The following is a 24,894-nucleotide window of genomic DNA, read 5'->3' as shown; positions in this document are numbered from 1 at the left end:
CTCTTTGGGACTCATTTTATCGACTGTAAAACAAGGAGGTGAGTCTGGGTCAGCCTCAGTGACTCAGAAGGTCCTTTCCAAGTCTATAATTCTCATAGACTTGTGCCTATTTCACCTTATCTCCCACAACCCATCAATAGAGTCCCTCCAGTGAGACTGCTCCCATCATTGTTGGCCGAGTCCCTCTCCTATTACTGAGATCCAACCTTCCATGAAGCACCACTGTGACTATGACTTATCTTTCACAGCCACTCTAATACTCATTAATCACATGGACTGCAAACATTATTCTAATTGTCCTTTTTGAGTCACCTTCTTCTCTACCCCCTTGCCAAATAACTATTCTGAATCTTAAAAAGTGAAGCCACCATTTACAAGTAATCCATACATATAGAAATCTGTTGTCCAAAACTGCCTTCCCTTGAATTGTCTGCATTTTTTTAACTTCCCTTTGTGATAGTGTTTTCACTTAAAACAAATCTCCTCTTTAAAAATGCCAGTCTCTCAGAGAGCATTATAGATTCAGACCTCTGTGGGAATTAATTAAATTAGCTCATTCCCCTCCCCATATCTAGCAATGAAAGAGATATTGGGAGTTGCACACCTGAGAAGGGAGGAAGGAATTTAAGAGCATGGAACACTTTGGGAGGCAGGTCCTGCCTGAAGGAGCTGTAAAAGTGGAGGCTGTAGGATAGTGTGAGGGTACTTGGCTCCTTCCTGTGTGCACTAGAAAAGAAAACTAGGAGGAGAACAAAGAGTGGAAAAAGGATTAGAAGCATCTTAGTTCTCACCTTCACTAGCTGTGGGACCATGGGCAAATCAATTTATTTTTCTGAGCCTTATTTTTCTCTCCTTTAGAATAAACACTTTCTTTGAGGATGCATTTTGGTCACTACAATTTCACAGGGTTATGCAGAAAATATGTTGTATAAATACTTGTTAATATGGTATAGCAAAGACAATTCATGGAGGGCATACTAAAAGGGGAAGAAATTTACATTTGTTTTTCTTTCTGCATCATATAGTTCTGTGCTGGGGGCCATCAAGCCATGATGTTTTGACATGGCTACTGGTGGAAACTGGAGGTTGCAAAGCAACCCCAGGAAGGATGGAGACACCTACTCAGCACCCCTCTATGTGACTTCTCTCACTAATATCCCTTACTATTGGAATTGCTATGATCAGTGTTCTCTTCCTAGCTTCAGGAAAAATAATATGAGGGCAAAATACTTTCTGGATTAATACAAATGTTCCACATTATCCCCCCAGAATATCACCTAAAGATCATACTTACAAAACCAAAGCTAAAGACTATCATGAGTTAACTTCTGCTTATGCATATAACTTCTTTTTTTTTTGAAAAATGTATTTAGTCAATTTAGAACATTATTCCTTGGTCACAAGAATCATATTATTTCCCTTACTCCCCTAACCCCACCCCTTCCTGTAGCCGACATGCAATTCCACTGGGTTTTACATGTGTCCTTGATCAGAACTTATTTCCATGTTGTTGATGTTTGCACTAGGATGATCATTTAGAGTCTCCATCCCCAATCATATCCCCCTTGACCCATGTAATCAAGCAGTTGTTTTTCTTGGTGTTTCTACTCCCAGTTTTTCCTCTGAATGTGGATAGTGTTCTTTCTCATAGATCCTTCCTAGCTGTTTAGGATCACTGCATTACCACTAATGGAGAAGTCTATTACATTTGATTGTACTACAGTGTATCAGTCTCTGTGCATAATGTTCTCCTGGTTCTGCTCAGAATTCCCCACTCCCATGCATAGAACAAGTTCTCCTAAGCCAGTACAGCAATCATCCTAGGGAAAGGCTGGTACACCATGCCTCAGTGACTTGATTTACCAACTAAAAATGTATCTTGGAAGTTCTCCATGAAACACTAGAAAAATGATTAGCCTAATATTAAAACTGAATTATGTTTCAATTACCCCTTTGATCCCTCAACTTGGCTACAGTGTTTGTTGACTGTTTTCTAAAGAACTCCTGATTTATTATCTATTTTTATTAAAAGTAACAAGTGATTTTCTTTGATTGTCCACAAACTCAAGCACCTCACAGGTTAATGAGATCTGACCTCTAGCTATCCTCCCTGTGATGAGAAATCATTTATTATTTGCAAACGCTTTGTGTAGGTTGTCAGAATAAATAGTAACTATATAAGTATATAGAATGATCACAGAATGTTAATCAAATGATTTGTTAAAAGTTAATGTATCACTTATCCAATTATCTGCATTTGAACATGTATGTTGAATAATGTAGCTGTGTGCCAAGAAAGTATGTAATCACTGGGGTATAAAAATAAAGCCAACCCTGGGCCTAGTGGAGCAGCAGTTCCGTGCAAAGCCAGACCCAGGCTGACACTCTCAACTGTCTCCCATCACTCATTCACGCCTTGCTATCACACCTTGTCGAGAATCCCTGAAGCTGTAGACAGGGCAAGGCCTGAGACCATGTCAGTTTTGATTTATGGATCCCCATATTCTGCTTGACAGTTCATCTACGCCATAGGTTAAAGATAAAATCTGAAGCCAGACAATCTAATTATCATTTAGAAAATTGGTTTTTGATGAGAATATGTTAGATTTCTAACAACAACTTGAAACAAGACCTGTTTAAAAGATGGAGACTGCCTGAACCATACATTTTTGTCATTACAAATGGATCTTTTGATTATTTATAATGTAGTTCTTGGTTTCAAAGTTAAGCTCAGTTATCTATAATTATAGTAATAATTCTTTTTCCCTTAGGAGAGGGAACAACACATCTTTTCTAATCTTAAAAAAAAATACTATATGTCAAATAGGATGGCTCTCTGGGATGGAGGGGATATGGTAGACTGAGCAAAACTACAGTGATATAAAAACAAAAGACATTAATGAAACATTTAAAAAAGAACATAAAAAAATCTTTATTGATATCTTTTGTCTTTACATCATTTACATATCCCAATGTACTGAACCTCCTCTCTGTTAAAATAAAACATAAAAAAGAAGGAAAACAGCTCACCCAAACTAACATACACATTGAAAAAAAAATCTGACTTTATAGTCAACGCTCCACATTCAAGTCTCTCATCTTTGCAATGAAGAGAAGGAATCTTTTCACATCTTTTCTTTGGGGACAATTTTGGTCATTATAATTTCCCAGCTCTTAGTTTCAATTATTTGGGCAGGGACTGTCTTTTATCTCTTTTTTGAAAACCCAGTGCTTAGCCTGGCACAGCAGGTATTTAATATTGTTTATTGATGGGTCATTTTGTTGCTTTTCTTCTCATTTAATTGTTTTAGTCAATTGTATAACATTGTTTTCCTAGTCCTGATTACATCACTTTGTTATCAGTTCAATTATGTCCTTGGTTTTTGGTATTCATTGTTTCTAATGGCAAAGTCAGATTCCATTACATTCATGCATCATGTCTTATTGAGACATTGCCTTATTGATGTGGATTTACTTTGGTTCCAGGTTTTTCCTAGTACAAAAAATGTTGCTAGAAATATTCTGGTATATATGGAGCCTTTCTTCTCTAGCATTTTAGTGCAATTTACATCTTTTGAATAAGGCAATTGATTTCCTCCCACATAGTAATTTTGTGGGGGTCATTTATTTAAATTTATACAACTATATTCCCTACCCCAATTTTTTTGGAGAGAGGGGGGAACTGACCTGCTTTTTCATTGGAATGGTGAAGTTCTAGTGTATGAATTCCCTTTTCTGATGCAGAGAGATCAGCAACTTATCTATTACTTAAAGATCTGAAGATTTGCCTGAGGGTTGTGAGACAAAAGTGAATTGCCCATGCTCACATAGTTGATCCCTGCCAGAGGTGGGACATGAACTTAAATCTTTCTGACACAAAACCTAGCCTTCTATCTACTTTGCCACTCAATTCTTAATCATCTACACTAAATGCAGAAAGAGATGGAATAAAAAAAATTTAAATCTTCAGATAACAGATTTCTCTGTAACAAAAAATTTCAACTTCTAATTTAGTTTTTTAAAGGGTCTTTGAGAAGAAGTAAAATTGACTGATTCTTAATCATTTCTGCTGCTGACCTTTCCCTTCTCATTTGTGAAGTAGGAGCAAACAATTTGTGAACTTGTAGAAAAAAATGAATCACAGAAAGAAATTGAGGAGGACAGGCAGATGCCAGAGAATTTGCTCTCTCTGTTCTCTGAGATCTACAAAAAGGTCAGTCAAGTAAAAGTACTTTGAAACACAAGCAGAAACCAAAACCATAATCTCATTTGTTACACAAACAATGCCTATACATTTCTAGCAAAGATGAGATGCTCATAAGTCTTTTAGTATCATTGTGATTGCCAGCTCTAGATTTTGGGAAATCAAGGCAGCTTCCAGACTGGCCATGTTGCCTTGCCAATAACATTGAAGTGCTATCCTAATGTAAGAGGGTATTGATCAATTTTTTTCTGAATAGCAAATAAGGCTTTAAGTGACATTCTCTAGTATTTTAAGTTTTAGGCCCAGGTTATCTGCTTGGTTACAATAAAATGATGATTACCTGCAAATTATCCAAGATGATCCGGAGGGCATGCACTTGTCGTCGGACAGCACCTGAAAACCTCTCGTAACTGGTAGCATCATACTCGCTCATCTTAATCTCTTTTAACCTGAAGTGAGGGGGGGTGAAAATAAACAAACATAAACCATAAGGCATAAGTTGTCTTTATTCACCTAAACCTTGCTAGGTCAAACAGACTCTCTAAAAAACCTGGCAACCTTGGGAGAGGGGTGAGAGGGAGAGAAAGTTGTAGAGAAAAGGAGAGAAGCAGTTTCTGGCTAATAGCTTCAAAAGTCAGAAAAAATATAAAATTATGTAGAAATCTAGTAAACAAGTATGTTAACCTCTTTTAAGAGTGAGTCAGTTCTAAAAAAATGTATATCATATTCTGATTGCTGACTGGACAATTCATAGTAAGGATGTTGTTACATGTTAAAATCAAAGTGTACTGAAGTGATTGATTACACATTGTTAACTCCAAAGCAATCACCTCAGTGTTATGACTGAGAAAAACTACGAAGCCCAGTGAATTCCTGGATGTTACCGCTCTCATTACACAAATTTAAAGAGGCGGTTTGACAGTCAGTATCTGAGTCTTAACTAGAAGGGGTCTGCCCTGGACATGTGTTTTTCTCTCCATTGTATCCCTCATCTCATTAATGGTAATACTAACTTGACCTCGACGATCAGGCCAGGAAACCATGACTCTCTCGAGAAGAAAGTGTCTCTACAAAAGGCTGTTTCTTGTTCCTCTAAACTGGTATGTACCTTTTTGGAGACTCAGCTCTCAGGTTCTTTTTTGGATTTTTGGGTCAAAATATATTTTCATCACCTGCTGTTAGACATGGAATCCGGTATGAAAAAGGATGTCTCCATGCTGGCCATCTTACTACTTTCACTGAACATTAGTCTAATCTTTGCAAAGAATTCATGAATCAGACAGTATGGTATGATGGAAAAAACCCTCATTGGCTTTGGGTTTGGAGGTCCTGCAGTTGGATCCTGGCTATAACACTTATTACCAATGTGACCTTGGGAAAGCTACCTAATTTTGTATGGGTCTCAGTTAACTATTCTGTAAAATGGGGAAATTGGATTACATGAATTCTAAAGTTCTGTCAAGCACCAAATAGGTGATCCTCTACTACTGTTTGTGTTTATGACAGATTTCTAGAGTTATTATCTACTAACTTGACAATTAAAAGGGTTTCAACATTCAAGAAATATGTAGCACCAGTGCAAGGCTACCAGGAGCAGAACAAAAAACGTTTTTGGTATTTGTTATGCAAAAAGAACATCTGCTAAAGGTATTACCTTTTATGTTTCTATTTGGAAGTGTCCTTGTGGTCCTCCAGGAGATGAACAGAGGGATTTAACATATCAAGCTGGATGCTGTCTACACTACTGCACACTAATTGTTACTTTCCTGGATAAGGGATTTATGTGCGCTTTTCATAAGGAGGGATAACAACTTAAGACTGTTAAGAAAACAAGATAAAGGAGTTTGTCTAATCATGTTTTGAGTTTCAAGAAAGAATTGCTGAGGTTTGATCCCAGTCACAGACAGCTCTTAGAATTACCTCTGGGCATAGGTCTAGGCTCTGAGTGTGAGTATAATGCATAGAAAATATGCTCTTTCAATTATGAAGAAATCTGGAAATAATATACCCAGTTGTGTCTGCTTTCAGAAAAAAAATCACCCACAAGGTGTGGGGAGTTGTCAGAGAAGGACTGGAGGAAGAAGCTTAATGGAGAATGGGGAAAAAAGTTGCTTTTTAGTCCACTGGACTTGAAAATTTTTCCAATATCAATGTCATCCATTTCATAAAAGAGAATAATTGAAAAAATATTTTTGTTCCTTTATGCCTCATCAGTAACTTATGAGACTCTTGACTAAGAACTGCCTATGTGGGAATATGTGATGCGAGTCAGAGGAAGGGGTACTTATACTGGTGAAATCAAGGGTCTCGTGTCTTTAGAAATATGAAAGAAGCTTAATCAAAGCTGTGAGACACTCCTGCCTTGGACACTAGAGCCACTGTGGGTCGATCATGCCTTTTTACATTTCCAAAGCTTGTGTTTAATGTTGCATAACCTACGAATTTTGATTAAGTTGCTTTATTTTCTCTAGTAGTTTAGGTTTAAATATTGTTATTTTGGATCAATTATAGGTAGTTCTGTGAAGAAAAGACAGGACATTCAGGATATCAGGATAAATACTGATTACTTTCTATAAGTGCCAGAGCTGTGTATGCCTTGGTCTCTTCTTCTTGTTCATGCTAATCCCTTATTGTCCAATCCATTTGTTGGTTTAATGTTTTTATTCCAATGCCATTCAGTCCCGAGGAAGTAAGAAGACTGAGGAGGCTAGGCCATAAAGGGCTCTGAATGTCAGAGCATTTCGTATTTGCTCCTAGAGGACACAGGGAGGCACTGGAGTTTACCGAGTAGTTGGAGGACAAATTGGAGAGGGGCCAGACTGGAGCCAGGGAGACCCACCAGCAGATTACTGCAGTAGACTGGGCATGAGAGGATGAGGGTCTGCTCTAGAGTGGTGGGCAAGCCGCTGAACCTCTGACTGCCTCAGTTTCCTCATCTATAAAAGGAGAATACTAGCATCTTCCCCATAAGGTGGTTGTGAGGATTAAAGGGATAATAGATGTAAGGTGCCCTGTAAGTTGTGAAGTGCTCTTAGGCTGGAGAGAGGGATGGATCCCTGGGACAGGGAACAGCAGATGAAGAAACTACTGGAGCAGATCGGGGCCTTCTCTGCCATTTCGTCTTAGAGCTGCCCGCAATGTTGAGACTTGACCAATCAGTATACAGCTGGGACTCGGACTTCTTCCTGGTTCCAAGCCCTCTATCCATTATGCCATGTGGCTCTCCTATTAGCTATTATTATTATTATTATTATTATTATCATTGTGACTATTCTACACCTAACTGTGCTACTATGCTAGTCTTAGATCAGATTTTCCTACAGAGCAAGAGTCAGATTCCTATAATTCTCTTTGAACCACCCCAGAAGAGTAAACTTTACAATTATATATTTAATAAAAACCCTTAAAAAACAACTCTTACCTTCTTTCTGTCTTACAATCAATACTGAATATCGGTTCCAAGGCTGAAGAGTGGTAAGGGCTAAGCAATGGGAATTAAGTGACTTGCCCAGGGTCATACAGCTGGGAAGTATCTGAGGCCAGATTTGGATCCAGGACTAGCCTCTAGACTGACTGGGCTCTCAGTCTGGTGAGTCCCCTGGCTGCCTCCACAAAAGTCTTTTAATGAATGTGAGTGCATTTAGACAGTTAATAGAATAGTTAGTATGTGCCTTTAATTCAGATTTAGAGAACCTTTGGACTGGGCGCTGGGTTCAACTCAGTTTAATCTTATCTGGCTCAGGATTGAAAGGACCAAGAGGACGTATCTCCATGTGCGTCTATAGTTCTCTTGGACCAATTTCAGTGATAGGATTCTATGTTCCTATTCTAATTTAGTTTATTTTCTCACAGGGTTACTGAAGTATTTGCCTTTCCTTCTAAGATACTATATATTTTAAAATTTTTCTTTATTTTTCTTCTCCCTTTCCTCCTTGATTTTTCTCCATTTTTCCCATTTCTTGCTCCTTTAGATATATAAATGAATCTGTAATCTCCAACCAGTAGATACTATAAAGATTCTTTCCATGAACATTTTGTAGGATTCTCATCTATACTCTTTTGTAAATCTTCTATAAAAGATCCATTCAAAGTGCTAGAAGTTTTCCTTAAGTTAAAAAAATATTTTGGAGATAAAAATGTAGCAGATGGGCTGGCCATCCATTGCCTCTCATTCTGGTCACATCTCCTTGCGCGGTCACCCATGATCTAAAACGTCTCACACTATTTCCTAGGTTCAAGCCATTCCTGGTGACCGCCATCACTCATCCCGACATGGGGCTCCGGCCTGGGCGTCGTCTTCACTTGCTCCAGATTCCAAACTCCAGGGCTTTCCGCCATGTCACTCATCTGTGGGGGCTGGAAACTGGGGCAGCTCGTGGTCTGGGCCCGCCGGAAATGCTGTGAACTCCTCCAACGAGGCCCAGTCTTTTCGCTCTCGTCAGTTCTGCGTCCGTGCGCCCGTCTACGTTTTCTCTCTCAACGCTGTCACGCGGCCGCTCCTTTTCTCTTTCTGCTCCCTGTCTGCTCTCCTGATCACGAACACGCGCTGCTGGGTGAGTGTGTGGACTTTTCCTAAAGATGTCTATGACCTGTGTGTGCATATAGATGGAGCCAAGGAGGGAGAGGGAGAGAGAGGAGAGGCCGGGCAGAAGAGAGGGGAGAGGGGGAGGAGGAGCAGCAGCCCGGCTTCTGGGTGAAGAGCTCTCTGAGGCTGTGTGGTAGAGTGGGCAGCGTGACCATGAACAAGGCGCCCGACCCCGCAAAGCCCTGGGCAGCCAGCTTCACAGGAGTTCCCTATACTAATAAGATTACACATCTAGTCCCTACCTCCCGTGTGCATATAAATATACACATGCATATACGAGTAAACATAGAGGTAAGCATTCTACCTAACTTCCTCTCTGTCTGTCTTTCTACCCAACTTCCTCTCTGTGTGTCTGTCTGTCTTGCTACCCAACTTCCTCTCTGTGTGTCTGTCTGTCTTTCTACCCAACTTCCTCTCTGTGTGTCTGTCTGTCTTTCTACCCAACTTCCTCTCTGTGTGTCTGTCTGTCTTTCTACCCAACTTCCTCTCTGTGTGTCTGTCTGTCTTTATACCTAACTTTCTCTCTGTCTGTCTTGCTACCCAACTTCCTCTCTGTGTGTCTGTCTGTCTTTCTACCCAACTTCCTCTCTGTGTGTCTGTCTGTCTTTCTACCCAACTTCCTCTCTGTGTGTCTGTCTGTCTTGCTATCCAACTTCCTCTCTGTGTGTCTGTCTGTCTTGCTACCTAACTTCCTCTCTGTGTGTCTGTCTATCTTTCTACCTAACTTCCTTTCTGTGTGTCTGTCTGTCTTTCTACCCAACTTCCTCTCTGTGTCTGTCTGTCTTTCTACCCAACTTCCTCTCTGTGTGTCTGTCTTTCTACCCAACTTCCTCTCTGTGTGTCTGTCTGTCTTTCTGCCCAACTTCCTCTCTGTGTGTCTGTCTATCTTTCTACCCAACTACCTCTGTGTCTGTCTGTCTGTCTCTCTATCTATACATACACACAGACATACATATATATGAATGAACTGATTCAACAGACTCCCTGCCCACTGGGCTGTGTGCCTAGGCAAGGTGTTCTCCCTCTGCTTTGCTTTTCCAGTGTCACAGTGAGACTCTTCTTTTGAATAACTACGTCCTTCCCTGAGGAGACTTTGGAATACTGCGGGGCTGCTTGATGCTCGTAGCCAGAGGATCTTGGAAGAAAGTGATGTTCTTGGTGGCAGCTGTCCTATCCCTGCGTGTCATGTTACCATAGGCGCGGGGAGAACACTTGGAGAGCCTTTTAAAATGTTACACAATCTCCTTGTAAAATGACCACAGGGGTGTATATTCTCTATACAGTTCAGGCAATATGTGACTGATAAGCAGAGGTCTCTCTTGGAAATTCAGCCAGCACCCAACAGTGCCTGCCACCTAGTAGACGCTCACAACTGCTTATTGATGGTCCCCTTCCTTTTGTTCTGATCAAGACGCCATCTGCTGCACGTGTCAAGACGAAAAAGGACGCAGATAAAAGACGGGTGGGGAAGTGATTTGTTCTGTCGTCTTTTTTTAAACTCTTGTAATCATCTATTCTTTGGATAGCTTAGGAACGAATTCTTGGGTGCGGCTTCCAGCATGGACTTCTGGATTTGTTCAGGTCCAGATTTTATTTCTGACTTCATATTCTTAAGTGCTATGGCCACCTGCCATTGTTGATGATAAGAATAGGCAGAGAAACACTCAGAGAGCCCTTTCATTTTTCCTTCTTTTGGTTGATCCACAGGTGATCAGGATGGTCTTGCTTAATTGGATCTTACACAAAGCCTATTTTTGCTTCGATTGATTTTTAAAAAACCCTTACCTTCCACCTTAGACTCAATACGATGTATTGGTTAAGGCAGAAGAGCAGTAAGGGCTAGGCAACAGGGATTAAGTGACTTGCCCAAGGCCATACAGTTAGGAAGCCTCTGAGGTCACATTTGAACCAAGACCTCCTGTCTCTAGGCCTGGCTGTCTATCTACTGAGCCACCTACTTGGCCCCCTCAATTGATTTTTGAAGTAATACTACTCATAATTTTCCAATTTCTTCTTCTGTTAAGTTTTGCAAATTAGCTTGCACTTTAAACACTTGTTGCCCTTGTCATCCATCTGTCACTGCTTTTGGCAAGGGGATAACATGTCAACAGTTTGTCTGAACAGGTTGGATTAAAAGTATCTATAGTTACTTGCAGTATATCATCTCCTTATTTCTTCTAATTTAGCATTTACTTTGACTTTTGTTCTAACTTGCAGATTCTTTGATTGCCCAGAAGCAGCTGCTTCTGACATGAGAGCTGTCTTTAATCAGCTATTTTCTGTTCAGATGTAGTTGGTTTCATTTTGTGATCTTGAACACAGTCAGTGCCCACGGTTCAGAGGCAGTATTCATGTTATATAGCATAAGAATTTGAAGTTCTGTACAATAGACTGGTCTCTTTCACTTTTTTGATCTGTAACCAAATTTTCCAACAAAATTATCATTATTTTGCTCTGGGCTTATTTGTCCACTAAAGTCACTGAGGATTAAATATGCTGCCTTATTTGGAGAATTTTCCCAAGATTATCATAGAATTTCTACTCTTCTTTATCTTCTATAATTAGTTTTGGCACATAAGCTGAAATTATTTTCTTTTCAAAAAATAAATATTTATTGATATCTTTTTTTTATATCACCCAAATTTCTCCTTATGTTCCTTCCTTTTCCATCCCAAAGAACTCTCTCATATAACAAAAAAAAAAAAAAATTTTTTAAGAAAAAAGAAAAAAGAGGAAGAAGAGAAAAAATGACCAGCAAAATCAATCAATACATAAAAAAATACAGTGGAAGGTATCTTTTTATGTCTTTTCTTTGGGGCCATACTTGCTCTTTGTAAATTTTTTTTTTTTAAAGCCTTTACCTTCCGTCTTGGAGTCAATACTGTGTATTGGCTCCAAAGCAGAAGAGTGGTAAGGGCTAGGCAATGGGGGTTAAGTGACTTGCCCAGGGTCACACGGCTAGGAAGTGTCTGAGGCCAGATTTGAACCTAGGACCTCTCATCTCTAGGCCTGGCTTTCAATCCACTGAGATACCCAGCTGCCCCCTCTGTAAATTTTGCAACATTTACTTAGATTGTTTTATGGTGGTTGTTCTTTCTATTGTCCTATGTGTTTCTTGGCTCTGTTTACTTCAATCTACATCAGTTCATGTGTGACTTCCAGCTTCTTTGTAGTCACAATAATCATCTTTTGGGCAGCAATATGCCATTACATTTATATTTCATGATTTGTCTAATCATTCTCTAAAAAATGAACTACACGTATTTTCATAGTGGTTTGTTTGCTGACGCTCCTTATTAATACTGCATGTTGAGAAGAATTTCTCTGCAAATCAAACCATTCAAAATAATTTGGCATCATTACTGTCTGGCACATAGCAGTGCCTGGCACTCCAGAATTACCTATTCCTACTTCAGTGTGTTCTTTGGAAATGTCTCCTCCGTGATTAACAAACTTACTTTCAGCCTAAATCCTTTCCTGATTTACTCTTTCCACCTTCTGGCTCTCTCTGAGATTCCCCCAATGGCACTGGATCCCTAGTAGAAAGCTATAGCTTTGGTCTGTCCATCACTCACGACTGGTCCACTTAACTCTGAAATTCTTTTATGTGATACAAACCTTTCATTATTCCATTTTTCTCTCAGCTGTACTATGGCTAACTCATCCTCATGGCGACCTCCGGGCTCTCATCCCAATTCATTGTCTGTATTCCTCTCTTTTCTCCCTTTTGACCCCTTGGTGAAGTAGTTTGACTCCACACTATTGTCTAACCTAGAACTCCTTGATCCTTTCTTCTACGGATGATCCAAACCCCAGCAGTGGAATACTGCAGCTATCTACTGCCTTTGCTCCTATTCATGTGCTATTAAATGGAGCTGGAGGAAATGATAAAACCATGCTGACCAAGTCCACTACAAATGATGTTATGTAATTTCAACAGGGCCCTCACTGCAGCAAGACAAGCCCTCCACACTTCCCTAATCAATTTGCTCTCACACTCTCCAGAGGGTATTCTAACCTTTTCATCTCCCTATTCTCACTTACCTCACACTTCACTGAAAAAAATTGTATATATTCTCTTCTTATCTTTCCCCTCCTATCTACGTCTTCATCCTAGTTTCTTTTGAATTGGTGGCTCTTCTTGCAAAGCAAATCCTTCAACATGTGTCCTTGATCCCGTTGTATCTTCTCCCAGTTAGCACCCTCTCTAGCATTACCGCTCTCTAATCTTCAATCTCTCCCTATTTACTGGTTTCTTCCCTGCCACCTACAAAAAAACTTTATGTATCTCCCATCCTTAAATAGCTTTCACTTGATCCTACCCCCTTCTAGCTATCCTGTATTTCTCTTCTCGGGCCTGGCTAATTTCTCAAGAAAGCCGTCTATACTGGGTGCCTCTACTTCTCATTTGATTCCAAACTGTGCATGTTGGCTTCTGACCTTATCATTCAATTGATGTGGTGCTCTCCAAAGTCCCCAGGATCTCTTACTTGCCAAAATGTAATGCCCATTTCTCAATCCTTATTCTTCTTGACCTCTTTTCGAACTCTGACACACGAACACCCTCCTCCCCAGAGAGCCACTTTAGACTGTGTGACATGGTTCTTTTGGTCCTCTTTCTATCTATGCACGATTGTCCCTTTCTAATCTCCTTTGCTGGATCTTCTTCCAAAGTATGCCCACTACCTAGGGTTGTCCTCCAAGGTTCTGTCTTGGGACCAATTCTCTTCTCTTTCTTTACCACCTCACTTGGCACCCATGGGTTCATTTAACATCTCTATGCGGATGATTCCCAGAACTTTTTAGCCAGCCCTAATCTCTTTTCTTAGCTACGGTCTCAAATCCCTGACTGCAAATGGACAATGAGTTGAGTCTAGAATTGAACAGGAAGAGAAGAGCAGGGTCAACCAGCTTTAGGAAAAAGGAAGTTTCCTTTAATGACCCCAAACTTCCTCTTGAGCAAATGTCTAGTTTTTTAATGGAACTTTTTGGCTGGTGTTATACAGCCACAAGTCATGGAACTTTAGCCTCTGAAGAATTACAAATTACTATTGTTTAAATGGAAATAGAGAGACACCTGGGTTTTTTGGCAGGTTGCCAAAGAGATTAAAAGGACAATAAAGAAGAATCAGAGGAAAGGATGTCAGACTTGAAATGTTTAAGCAAAAAAGAAGATAGTCTGGTGATATAGTGAAAGTGAGGAGCAAGGGAAAGAGAGCTTGTGGTTTACACAGGCATCTTCACAATGTCAAGAGAAAAGGAGGAAGGTGCTTAGCATGTTGGATAGATTCCACGTGGTAAACAGATGCGAAGACATGAACAAGAGATGTACTAGACTGGGCAACCAGGGGAGGAGCTGCTATCTGTATCACTAACGGGAACATCTAAAGTGATGACATTTCAAAATAATTTGAGTATTTCATGAAATCACAAAATTTAAGAGTTGGAAAGAACTTTGGGGGACATCTAGTCCAATCACATACAAAAGGAACCCACCCTAACATAACAACAATGGTTGTCCAGCCTTTGCTCTATTCAAGTTATATGTTGCTAATTTGGAAATTAAGTAAACAGAACATTTTCCTCTCTCTAAAAATTTCTCTAAATTGAATTAGCTGCCCCCCCAAAAACCTGAGGTAGCCCTCTTTAGGATTTTCTCCTTGTGGGTAAGTGGTCAGAAAGAGGTTTCTCATGCTTGCTTTATGAAATAGAATAGGGTTGTTTATCTTTCCTCAACTCTACGAGAATACTTCTGTTCCCATATCCCTTATTACTCCTACAGTGAACAATGGCTTGCTTGGCTTTCTAACAAATTAGGTATATATGTCTGTTTATACATGCAATAATCCAATTCCAGAAAACTATTGATGAATTTTATTAAGCTTAGCAAAACAGATTATTAGGTAAAAATGGGGAAATGAGGGAAGGAGAGATAAATGAAGGCTAGTTTTTAATACTTTTTAGCTGAATACCTTTTCTAAGTTGAGAGTTATATTTATGTATGAAAAAGTGAAACAACCTTTTAATAAAAACTAAATCTGGTATTTCTGTAACCTACAGTTTTAAATGCATTCATCTCTAAAATATCACTTATTCTTTTTGATATCTCTAGCTTAAGTGGAAGGGCAAATTATTGCCATTCTCATATTAGAGAGATGGAAACTCAGGCACAGATAGGTTAAATTGTTCAATGTTATAGAATGAGTAAGAGGGAAAGCTAAGCACAGAATTCTGGCCTCCTAACTCTCTTGTTCTGTCCACTGACTGGTGGGGGGTTATTGGAGCTACAGCCTTTCCTGAGGGACTGGCAGGAGGGGTCTGCACGTATGTCTCTATTGTTCTGGACTGTTTATTCACAGGATGTATAAGAACATGATGCCAGATGTCCAGAGTGGGAGGAATTTGCTAATTCTTGCCCACTTGAATATGTTCCATAAGCCCTTCAAGTAGGCTACAAATATGGGGCATTGCTGCCTAAACCACCTGCAAAGTGCCCTGATCCAGTATTTCCTGAGGGAGAAATTGTTTCACATTTTTCATTTTGGTGAAAAGTTAACTCGGTCTTCTAGTTAAAGAATAAAAATTAATCTTCCGTTTTAAGAGAGGATCCCATTAAGTGGAAGATGAAATAGAAAAAGAACTAATGGCTAAATGAATGGCACGGCAGGCAGAGAGCCAGCCTTGGAATAAGCACCATCTGGGTCTGCGCGATACGAGCTGTGTGACCCTGCTCACACCCCTGAATATAGTCGTCCTAAGACTATTCGTTTAGCACAGTCGCACTGGTTCTAAATGGCCACCAAGGTCCCCCTCTCTGCATGTGCTCCAAGGCTCTCAGCTCTCTCCAAGCTTGTTTCCCTCCGAGGTCCCGGCCGCCCTGGCCCACGCTCTGCCCATTTATGCTCTCCATTGAGCACAGTCAGTCTTCTTCCTGCTTCCATAGACACTCTCGAGTCCTCTCTTAAGCCTTCCTGCCTCCTCCAGCTTAGACTTATCTCTGCCTTCCCAGAACTCTCTGAGCCCTGACTCATTGGCTGCCTGCTTAATGTCTGTTCCTCTGAGGTTCCCAGGAGACGGTGAGCTCCCAGAAGGCAGGGGCTGGGCCTCCTGACCCCCCCCCCGCCACCCCGTGCATGCCCCATTGCCCGGAGCGGCAGCCCAGGATGGTGGGAAGATCTGGACTCAGGAGGCCTCGGTCAGAGGCAAGCTCTGCTAGTTCGTACTGCACAAGTCTCCCTACCACCTCTGGTTGGCACGAATACGAAGAGGCTGGCCTGGATGATGTCTAACGTCTAAGCCTCGCCTGTTTCTGACCACAACCCGGGCAAGGTGGGCAGGAGGAGGAGAAGGCCTTCATTTCACCAATGAGCAAACCGAGGTTTGGGAACTGAACGTGGGTCCCCCATCCTTTCCTTTGCTTCTATTTGTCTGTAATTTGTATTCTTTCCTTTGTAACTCTATGGCACCCAAACTCCTAGTCACAGGGCCGGCAGAGGAGCTGAGCTTTTCGGCTCATTTGCCGTCTGGACTAGTTTGTCACGCAGGCAGTTAACGTTTGCTAATCCAGAGGCAGGGCATTCGACTGTGTATAAAGACGGACTAAGAACCTTTGCTGAAAAGCCTTTTGGCCCATCTCTCTTGCGGCCCTCTTCACTTCTTCAGGCACAGCATCTTTCTCCGCTTGAGAGATCTGGTACACGTTATGGCCCGCATCCAAACGGTACGGCCCGCCTTTGCCACCTAGACCAGCAGTGTCTCTTCCTCCTGGGGAAAAGACATGGAAATCAAGGTGGTGAGTTTGCTCTTGCCCCGGACAAAAAGTATTAGTTTGCCGCCTGGAAAAGGTATATGGCACCTTTAAAACATTTCTGTCAACTGATAATTACAAATGTAATTTGTGGGAATAAGTATGCAGTATAAATAATGGTATCATCATTTATAATAATAGAAATAATCCAAATATAATTAAACACAATTATGCTGTCTTTTGAAAAGCAGAGACTATTCTTTCCATCCTTTTCCATCTCTTCATGAAGCCTTCCTCACTCCACATTTTTCTGTATTTCAACACAGTTTACTTTCTGGCACTCAGAAGCTGCCTTGTATTATTGGTAAACTTTTCATCTGTAAGTCTCTCGTGTCCTCAGTTATCCTGAATGCTCCCTGAAGATAAGAATCACTTTTCCTTTTCTGTATCCTTTATGGCAGTGGGATCAAACAGACAGGAACAGATCCTTGCTGCATGCCACATACTGACTTAGAAAATCACAAATAAACATCATCTATGTTGTCCTGAGTTTTTATTTCTTTCAATATTTCCCAACTCCATTTTAATTTGGTTCCCAGGTTGCAAGTTTTAACCTCTGCCCTACAGTATCTAGAATATCTATATAGTATCTATTTGAATCTAAAGGGCACACCTAGAGCAGAGGCCCTCATCTATGCCTCTTCGACCTCAAGAAGGGCTTCAGAGTTACAGAACTCATAAATCCATTTGTAGACACTCCTTTTGTAGACTTGGAACACCCAATAAGTCACGCATATATGTATTAACAATAATCATCTAGCTCAATCTTTACTACAGAAGCCTCGCTTCTACAAGTGTCCATCCAATAAGGTGATCCAATTTCCATGTGAAGACTTCCATGGAGAGGGAACCCCTCATCCACAGGGCAGATCACTGTAGCGTTTAGAGTTTGGTTAGGAACAGCTCCAACTTGTCTCTATGCAACTTCTATGCATTGATCCCAATTTGCCTTTGGGGTCTATGCAAAACAAGTTTAATACTTCTTTCACATGGCAATCCTTCAAATATTTAAAGATAGATAAAATCTAAGTCCTTTCTTCTATAGGATGAACAACCCTAGATTCAGAGAGAATCCAACATTGAAAGGATTACCTCTCCTCTCTTCCAAGTGAAAGTGTTTAACTTTTTTAGTCTTTGCTCAAACTATGCTATACTTTTTTTTGATAATAATAATAACACTTGGCATTTATATAACACTTGAAGGTTTGCAAAGTGTTCCACATATACTTTTTCATCTGATCCTCACAACAACCCTGTGAAGGTAAGGGCCACTCCATTTTATAGATGAAGAGATGGAGGCTTTCAGAAACTAAATAAGTCACCCAGGAAGATCATCTTAGTGGCTCCCCAAAACAACAGGAGATGGCTTAGTAAACAGAATACAGGAACCTAACTGGAATTGCCTTTCATAATAATATTTTAGGTTCATTCCCCTTTAGGGTCCTTTTGAGAAACATTCTGAACATTCTGAACACAGGTTTTTTAATAAGATATTTTAGACCTCTTGATCCTAGTATTTTTTTTTTTGCTGACTTGGAAATGCCACCTCAAATATTCATGTACTTTGGGGTCTTATTTGTGTGCACAGTGTAGAGACAAAGAAAGAACATGACTGTTACTACAGTAAAGTGAAAGAAACTATTTCTTAAAATGTTCTCCTTTCCTAAAATTATTTATTCATAGGTGTGATAAGAAGATGAATGAGGCTGAAAATATATGGGGCTCTAGGATTATCTCTGAGGCTGCCAGAAGGACCTAGAGCTATTCTGAGGATGCTATGACTGATGGCTAGATTCAGGTCACAGGATACATTGGGAACATTAATATTTCCTGGTGGCAGGGGAGATGAGATGAGAGATTTCTCTGGGACCTCTGACTCATAGAGTTTTGGGTAGAGAACATAACACACCCAGTTCTCTGTTTCTTGACAGCTAGTACAAATGTCTACATTTCTCATTGTCTAGAAATGTAGACTCCTTGAAGGCAGGGATTACTGTTTCTTCTGTTTATAAATCCACCTTGAAAGTATATAGTTGAGGCTTAATAAATGCTTGTTGAATTGAACTGAACCAGACCTTTGGGACTCTTCTGCATAGACAAAGACATTAAGCACAGGAGATCAGTCCATAAAGGACCAGAACAGGGGAGGGGCAATAACAGTGTAAAAGAAATTGAAGAGTTTGTTAGGTAAGAGGTGAGGTCAAATCACTGACAAGGATGATGGAAGAGGAAAACAAAGATGAAAAGAAAGAAGGCTCGCTAGAGTAAAAACAGAGCGGAGAGTCTACAAAAAACCAAAACAAAACAGGGTTTTTTCATCCCTTACCCTAAGTAGTAGAAATGGAGACTTCAGAAATGAACAACTTTCAATAAAGAGGAGATGCTAGAATTTTTGTGGTAAAGTAGCTTAATTCTGGGAAATCTACATCTGTTCCACTTTTTTCTACAATGCATTCCACATGGATTAAGTCTTGCCAGTTTGACACTGATTTTCAAATTAAAGTACATTTCTAAAAATATCCCGACTTTAAAGCTGAAATTTCACAAATAAACAGAGTAGGCAAGATGTCCTCAGGTCTGCTAGATAGCACACTGCCCCAAGGTGAAAATCATTTCCTCTTGAGATGTCTAGGGCAAGAAACAGTGTTCACTTATTTGGACTGAAGGGAGGTGAAGGATGACTGGTGCTCTCACATTCCTCACAGGCTATGATAAGATCAGACAGTAAGTATACATTCTGGCTGTATTCCTGAGTCAGAGCAGATGGAGCTACTACAGCTGCCATAGAGGAAAGAGGAAGACGGTTATGATGGGGAACAATGAACTGGCAAGGCAGCCAAGAGGAAAGAATGGGCTAGAGCCATCAAATTCAAGCTGGGGCCATCATTCTTCCCTCACCTGGGCAACAGACAAACTCTCTACAGATTTCTGGCACTCTGCCAGAAATAAAAAGAGCCTGGGGGGGGGGGGGCAAGAAGAATGACACAGGCCAACTTTTATGTTATGAAGCTAGAAAAGGGATTCCAGGCTTGGATGATCATGAGGTTTTGGAGATCATACAGAATTTATTATGTATTATAATGTCTTCACAAGGTAAAGAATACCAACCTGTTCCACCAGCCCAAGTATTGCCCCCTACATGGGGTTCATTCTCTGGGTCCTCTTTTCCATGTTTGGGGGAGCTCACATCTTCATAACTATCTCTGTCGATAGTTATCTAAAAAAAATAAAAGGATTGAGACATTATTAATATTCTTTTGTGCAACAAAACAGAATGCCCCCAAACAGCAGAGATTTGGATTTTTAATGCATCAACTGCTCCTGAGGCCATAGGATGTAATAGATATTTTTAGAAGGATAAGATTTTATATTATTTTAAAAATTTTGTCTTATTTTTAATTAACAAGCATTTATTTTTATCTCTCCTACTCTGCCTAATTGAAAAGAAAAACAAGAAAAATCAAACACTTGTAATGAATATACAGAATTGAACAAAACAAATTCCCTTATTGTTGATGTCCAAATCTCTCCCCCCCCAATACATTCATACATTCACCCATCTATCTCTCTACCTCATTCTTCATCTTGAATCCATCATTTCTCTGTTAGTAGGTGGGACACACAGTTCATCACTAGTCTTCTGAAATAATAGTCACTGTTTTGATCAGTTATTAAGTCTTTCAAAGTTGTTTGTATTTACAATGTAATTGTAATAAACTTCTAGTTCTTTGGTCATTTCACTGCCTCAATTCATACAACTCTTCCAAAGTTTCTCTGAAATCATCCCTTTCACAAATTCTCATAGAGCAACAACATTTCATTTATATTTATATTCCTAATTTGTTTATCCATTCCCCAAGTGATGGACAACCCTTTAGTTTTTATTTCTTTGACACAATGAAAAGAACTGCTATAAATATTTTTGTAAACATGGTTCCTGTTTCTCTTTCTTTGATCTCATGAAGGTACAGGTCTAATAGTGGTATTGCTGGGTCCAAAGATACGCAGAATTTAGTGACTTTTTCAGCATAGTTCCAGATTATTTTCCAGAATGGTTGGACCAATTCACAGCTCCAACGTGAGTGCATCAAAGTGCTTATTTACCTAAAGTCTTTACAACATTAGTTATTCTCTTTTTAAAAATCTTTTCCACATAATGAGTTGAACCTCCCAGTTGTTTTAATTTGCATTTTAAAATTATTAATAATTTGGAACACTTTTTCATATGACTACTGATAATTTAGATTTTTTTTCCTTTGTGAAATAGCCTGTTCATATCTTTTGATCACTTATCAGTTGGGGAATCAGCCTTCATATTCCATTTAATTAGAAGAACATCAATGAATCAAATGATAGAAACAAAACTGAAAGGATTTGCACTGACGGTATAACATTGGTATGCTCTTGACTCAGATGATTGTACTACCGTGATTACCCAAGGAATAAGAAGCAATATAAAAAGAATAAATGAACCCATATGGAAGCAGGCACTTTTCATACAATTTAAAAGTAGTTTCAGCCAAATGTTTTTTATTCTCTTTCTACCTTTTTAAGGGGAACTTATTTATTACTTTACTGTCTGCTCTTCTTCTGCTGCCATAATACGGACTTTTTCCAATGCACGTGCTCTCTCTCTCTCCCCCTCTCCTCTTTATACTCCACAGACACGACTTTGGCAATTTCATTCACTCTCATGGCTCCAATTACCATATTCTATGCAAATAACTCTCAAATCTATATCTCCAATTCTGACATCTTTTACATCTTTCAGATTGACATTTCCGAGTGCATGTGAGATGCTTCCACAAAGATGCTCCATTAACATCATGAACTCATTAAGTCTGAAATGGATCTTGTCATTTTCCTCTTGAGACTATTCCTACTTTTCACGTTACTCCCTCCACCCATACTAGTACCATTTGCTAGTAGTCTGCTTGTAACCTTGAGATTATCCTTGGCTTTCCTTTTTTCAAATCCCTATCAGTCACTAAGTTTTATGGAATATGCAGTTTCTCTCACATTTGTATCCTTTTTTTATTCCCAATGACATTACTCCATTTGACTGTCATTATTTCTCTTTGACATCTACTTATACAACTATCCAAACCCTTTACAAGACTTCCCAACTTCAATCAGAAAGATTTGGGTTTAAAACCAGTCATTTACTAGCTGTGTGACCCTAGACAAGTCACTTAACTACTGCTGACTTAGTTTCTTCAATTGTAAAATGGAGATGATAATAACAATACCTACTTCTCAGGGCTATTGTGAAGATCAAATGATAAAAGGTTTGTGAAGTGCTGTGCAAACCTTAAAGCGTTACACAAGTGTTAGCTATTCTTTTCTCTTATATACTAATTTGTCATGTTTGGTATAGGAATGAAAAATTTGCACAGAGAATATCTTAAGTTTTTGTAATAAATTAGGTTCTTATGACTGGACCCATAGTCTCCTCCTATATTAAAGTGAATACACTTTATAATTTCTGATAATGTAAACAAATTGCATATGATTTATTGAACTTTCCTGCCAACAACTTCTGTGGTGCTGGCAAGTTTTTGTCAGAATTTATATACAATTATTCATGACTCTGTTACTCTTCTGTGGCCTGAACTTAACCTTAGATAAGATTTCTACAAAAACACTCTGTTTTTGAAAACTGTCATGGGAAGGGTGAAAATCTCTTCTCCCATGCACCGTTTAAAGACCATCAAATATCTGCCTATCAGTGAATAGATGAATACATCTATTGTGGAACATTTTGAAACATTGCTGTAATAAATATTCTAAATATTTATTCCCAAACACTTGTTGCCCCTTTCAGATCTATCAAGTAAAGAAGTATCTTATTTATCCACTGTACCAGAATAACAAAAGAAATCAAGAATTCAGGCCTGTACACAAGAATCAGATTACGTCATCTTTAGGCATTGTTTTGGGGTTTGTTGTATCTTGTATTGATTCATTTCCCTCTCAAATTCAGAACTTCAAGCCCAAAGCCAAAAAAAAAAAAGATATGAAGACAGTTTGATGTTGGGATACACTTTTGGTCTGTTCATCATAAAAAAAAAAATAAATAGAGTTTATCTATGATATAATAGAACTATTTTAAAAACATTCAAATTATTATCATTCTTCAAATTAGCCACATTTTAGAAATTACAAACATTCTAGTGAAGTTATTGCTAAAAATTATTTTTGAAACATCTCTTTTAAAAATACTTTCAGAACATACTGCACATTTTTTAGACATCTTCAGTGCTTGTTAACTGATGGGCAAAATCGATCTCCTTTTCCTAATTTCCTTATTTCTGTGAAGACATCACCCATCTATTTGGTTACCCAGCTGACAACCCTGAAGTTACCTTCAACGTCTCACCTTCTGTCAACCCCTATATCGAATCAATTAGTAACTCCCGTTGATTGTCCCTCCATAGTTTCTCTTGCATTTCTTCCTTTCCAAGGGTATGACCATCCTGCTCATGCTCCTTTAATCCCTTATCATCATCCCCTCTACTCTCCTTTTGTCTCATTATTCTCCCTGCCTCGAATCTATTCTACATGGGTACTAAATTGAGATTCAAAAAGCATAGGTATGACCATATTAATTAATTCTCCTAGTCAGGAAGCTCCAATGACTCTTTACTGCCTCTAAGATCAAACAAAAAAATCCTTTATTTGGCACTGAAAGCCATTCACATTTATTTAATGTTTATTACACATTATCTCCTTCAAGTACTCTATGATCTACACCAACTGGCTCCCGCCTGTTTCTTATACAGGGTACTCTATTGCCCTTATCTGGGCATTTGCTCAGACCGTCCCTCGGGCATGGGCCGCAGTCCCTCTTGACCTCTGCCTCTCTTTCCAAGCTCATTTCAAGCATCAGGACTTTCCTCACGTCCTTCCCTCAAAACGACCTTGTACTGACTTTGTATATAATTTGTATTTACTTATCTATATAAATAGTGTTTCCTATGATGAAATGTAAGTCCTTGGATGGCAGAAATGTTCGCTTTTTTTGGACACCATCAGTGTCAAGCAAACATTTGGTGTTTAAAAATGGTTGCTGATTGATATGCTCATCTTTGGGGGGTAGATTTGATTTTTAGGAAATAGCCAAAAGCTGCAAAAGCTTTTTGGCACCAAATATGAATATTAAGGTAGTGATTACCATCAGTAATGTGCCATTTTCTATTCTGCCAGGTCGGTTTAGTATTTCGAGTGAACAGAAATATAGCCCCTGATTCCTTTTAAACTATGAGGTTTACCACTAGCAAAAAATGGTGGTATATTTCAATGAAAAAAGGATTCAGAGACACGTTCTCTGCTTCCCTGCCACTCTGCTTCTCAGTCACATTCTAGCACTGTGAAACTGTATCTACATTCTGGCAACTCAGGAACCTGCCCTGTCCAGGTTTGGAGCGGCTTGAAGCCATTACGGCCCACACTATTATATTCAGGTGTCTAGAGGCCAAGAGGGACGGCATCTTTATAGAATGCATCCATTTCGGAGAAGCAGAACCAAGCTGACTTTGAATATACCCATCACATATTCAAAGTTGGTAGAATTGCTTGGATAAGCGGGCTAAACCTATGGGGTCATCAGTCATTCCCCGTGCTTCTGTCGAATATCCCTCCTTACACTTTCCTCCCAAGGGAAAGAGGTCTAGCCTAATCAGCCCACAGCATTTATTTAGACTGAGTGTGTGTGTGTGTGTGTGTGCGCGCGCGCGCGCACATGCGTCTATATGAATACACACCTGCAGGATTTCTTTCTTTTAAAAACTGGCTCAAAAGGTAGTTCCAAAAGGGTTCCAAAAATGATTTGAGCAACAACATATGTGAAGAATAACGCTCCTTTCTATATATAAATCTAAGTATGTTTATTTTTTAAAAAGTAGACTGTACTTCATAGTCAAACCTGAAAAGAATGATGTTTAATGTTTTTGCTTTCTCTAACAAGAAGTTATGTTCACTGGATGTATTTCACACAACCTAGTTATTTTCCCTTAAAAAAAACCAGCTTGTTAAATCTGACTACTAAAAGAAGTCATAATAAAAGGTTGACGATAAATGACTATTCACTGTTTATAAACATAACACACAGTCCCCATCAGATCTTAAAGTGGACCGCTACGTTGCCTCCAAGTAATATAACTGAAATTGCCTTGGCCACCTGTGCCTGCCCATTTGGAGTTCAGGACAAATAGTATGTGAAATTTCTGGACAGAAAGAAAAATGACAAGACCTCTGATATATGAACTCCATGCTGGGCTATCTGTCTGAGAAATGCCT

At 39.4% G+C, this 24,894-nt stretch overlaps 1 protein-coding gene across 3 annotated transcripts in view; it reads right to left on the bottom strand.

Moving 5' to 3' along the window:
- The window catches only part of VWA8 (von Willebrand factor A domain containing 8), a 463,626-nt gene that overhangs the window by 34,096 nt on the left and 404,636 nt on the right, over positions 1-24,894 (bottom strand). For all 3 annotated transcript variants that reach the window (XM_016425025.2, XM_007501527.3, XM_056807819.1), the window contains 3 exons: positions 19,705-19,813; positions 16,397-16,553; positions 4,545-4,653 (listed from right to left, as the gene is read on the bottom strand). In XM_016425025.2, the coding sequence (XP_016280511.2) occupies positions 4,545-4,653; positions 16,397-16,553; positions 19,705-19,813 (375 nt within the window). The remainder of the gene's footprint in view (positions 1-4,544; positions 4,654-16,396; positions 16,554-19,704; positions 19,814-24,894) is intronic.

The sequence above is a fragment of the Monodelphis domestica genome, chromosome 8 (assembly GCF_027887165.1).
Source record: "Monodelphis domestica isolate mMonDom1 chromosome 8, mMonDom1.pri, whole genome shotgun sequence".
Lineage (NCBI taxonomy): Eukaryota > Metazoa > Chordata > Mammalia > Didelphimorphia > Didelphidae > Monodelphis > Monodelphis domestica.
Note: the sequence above shows the minus strand (reverse complement) of the source record. Positions and strands in the feature narration are given on the sequence as shown.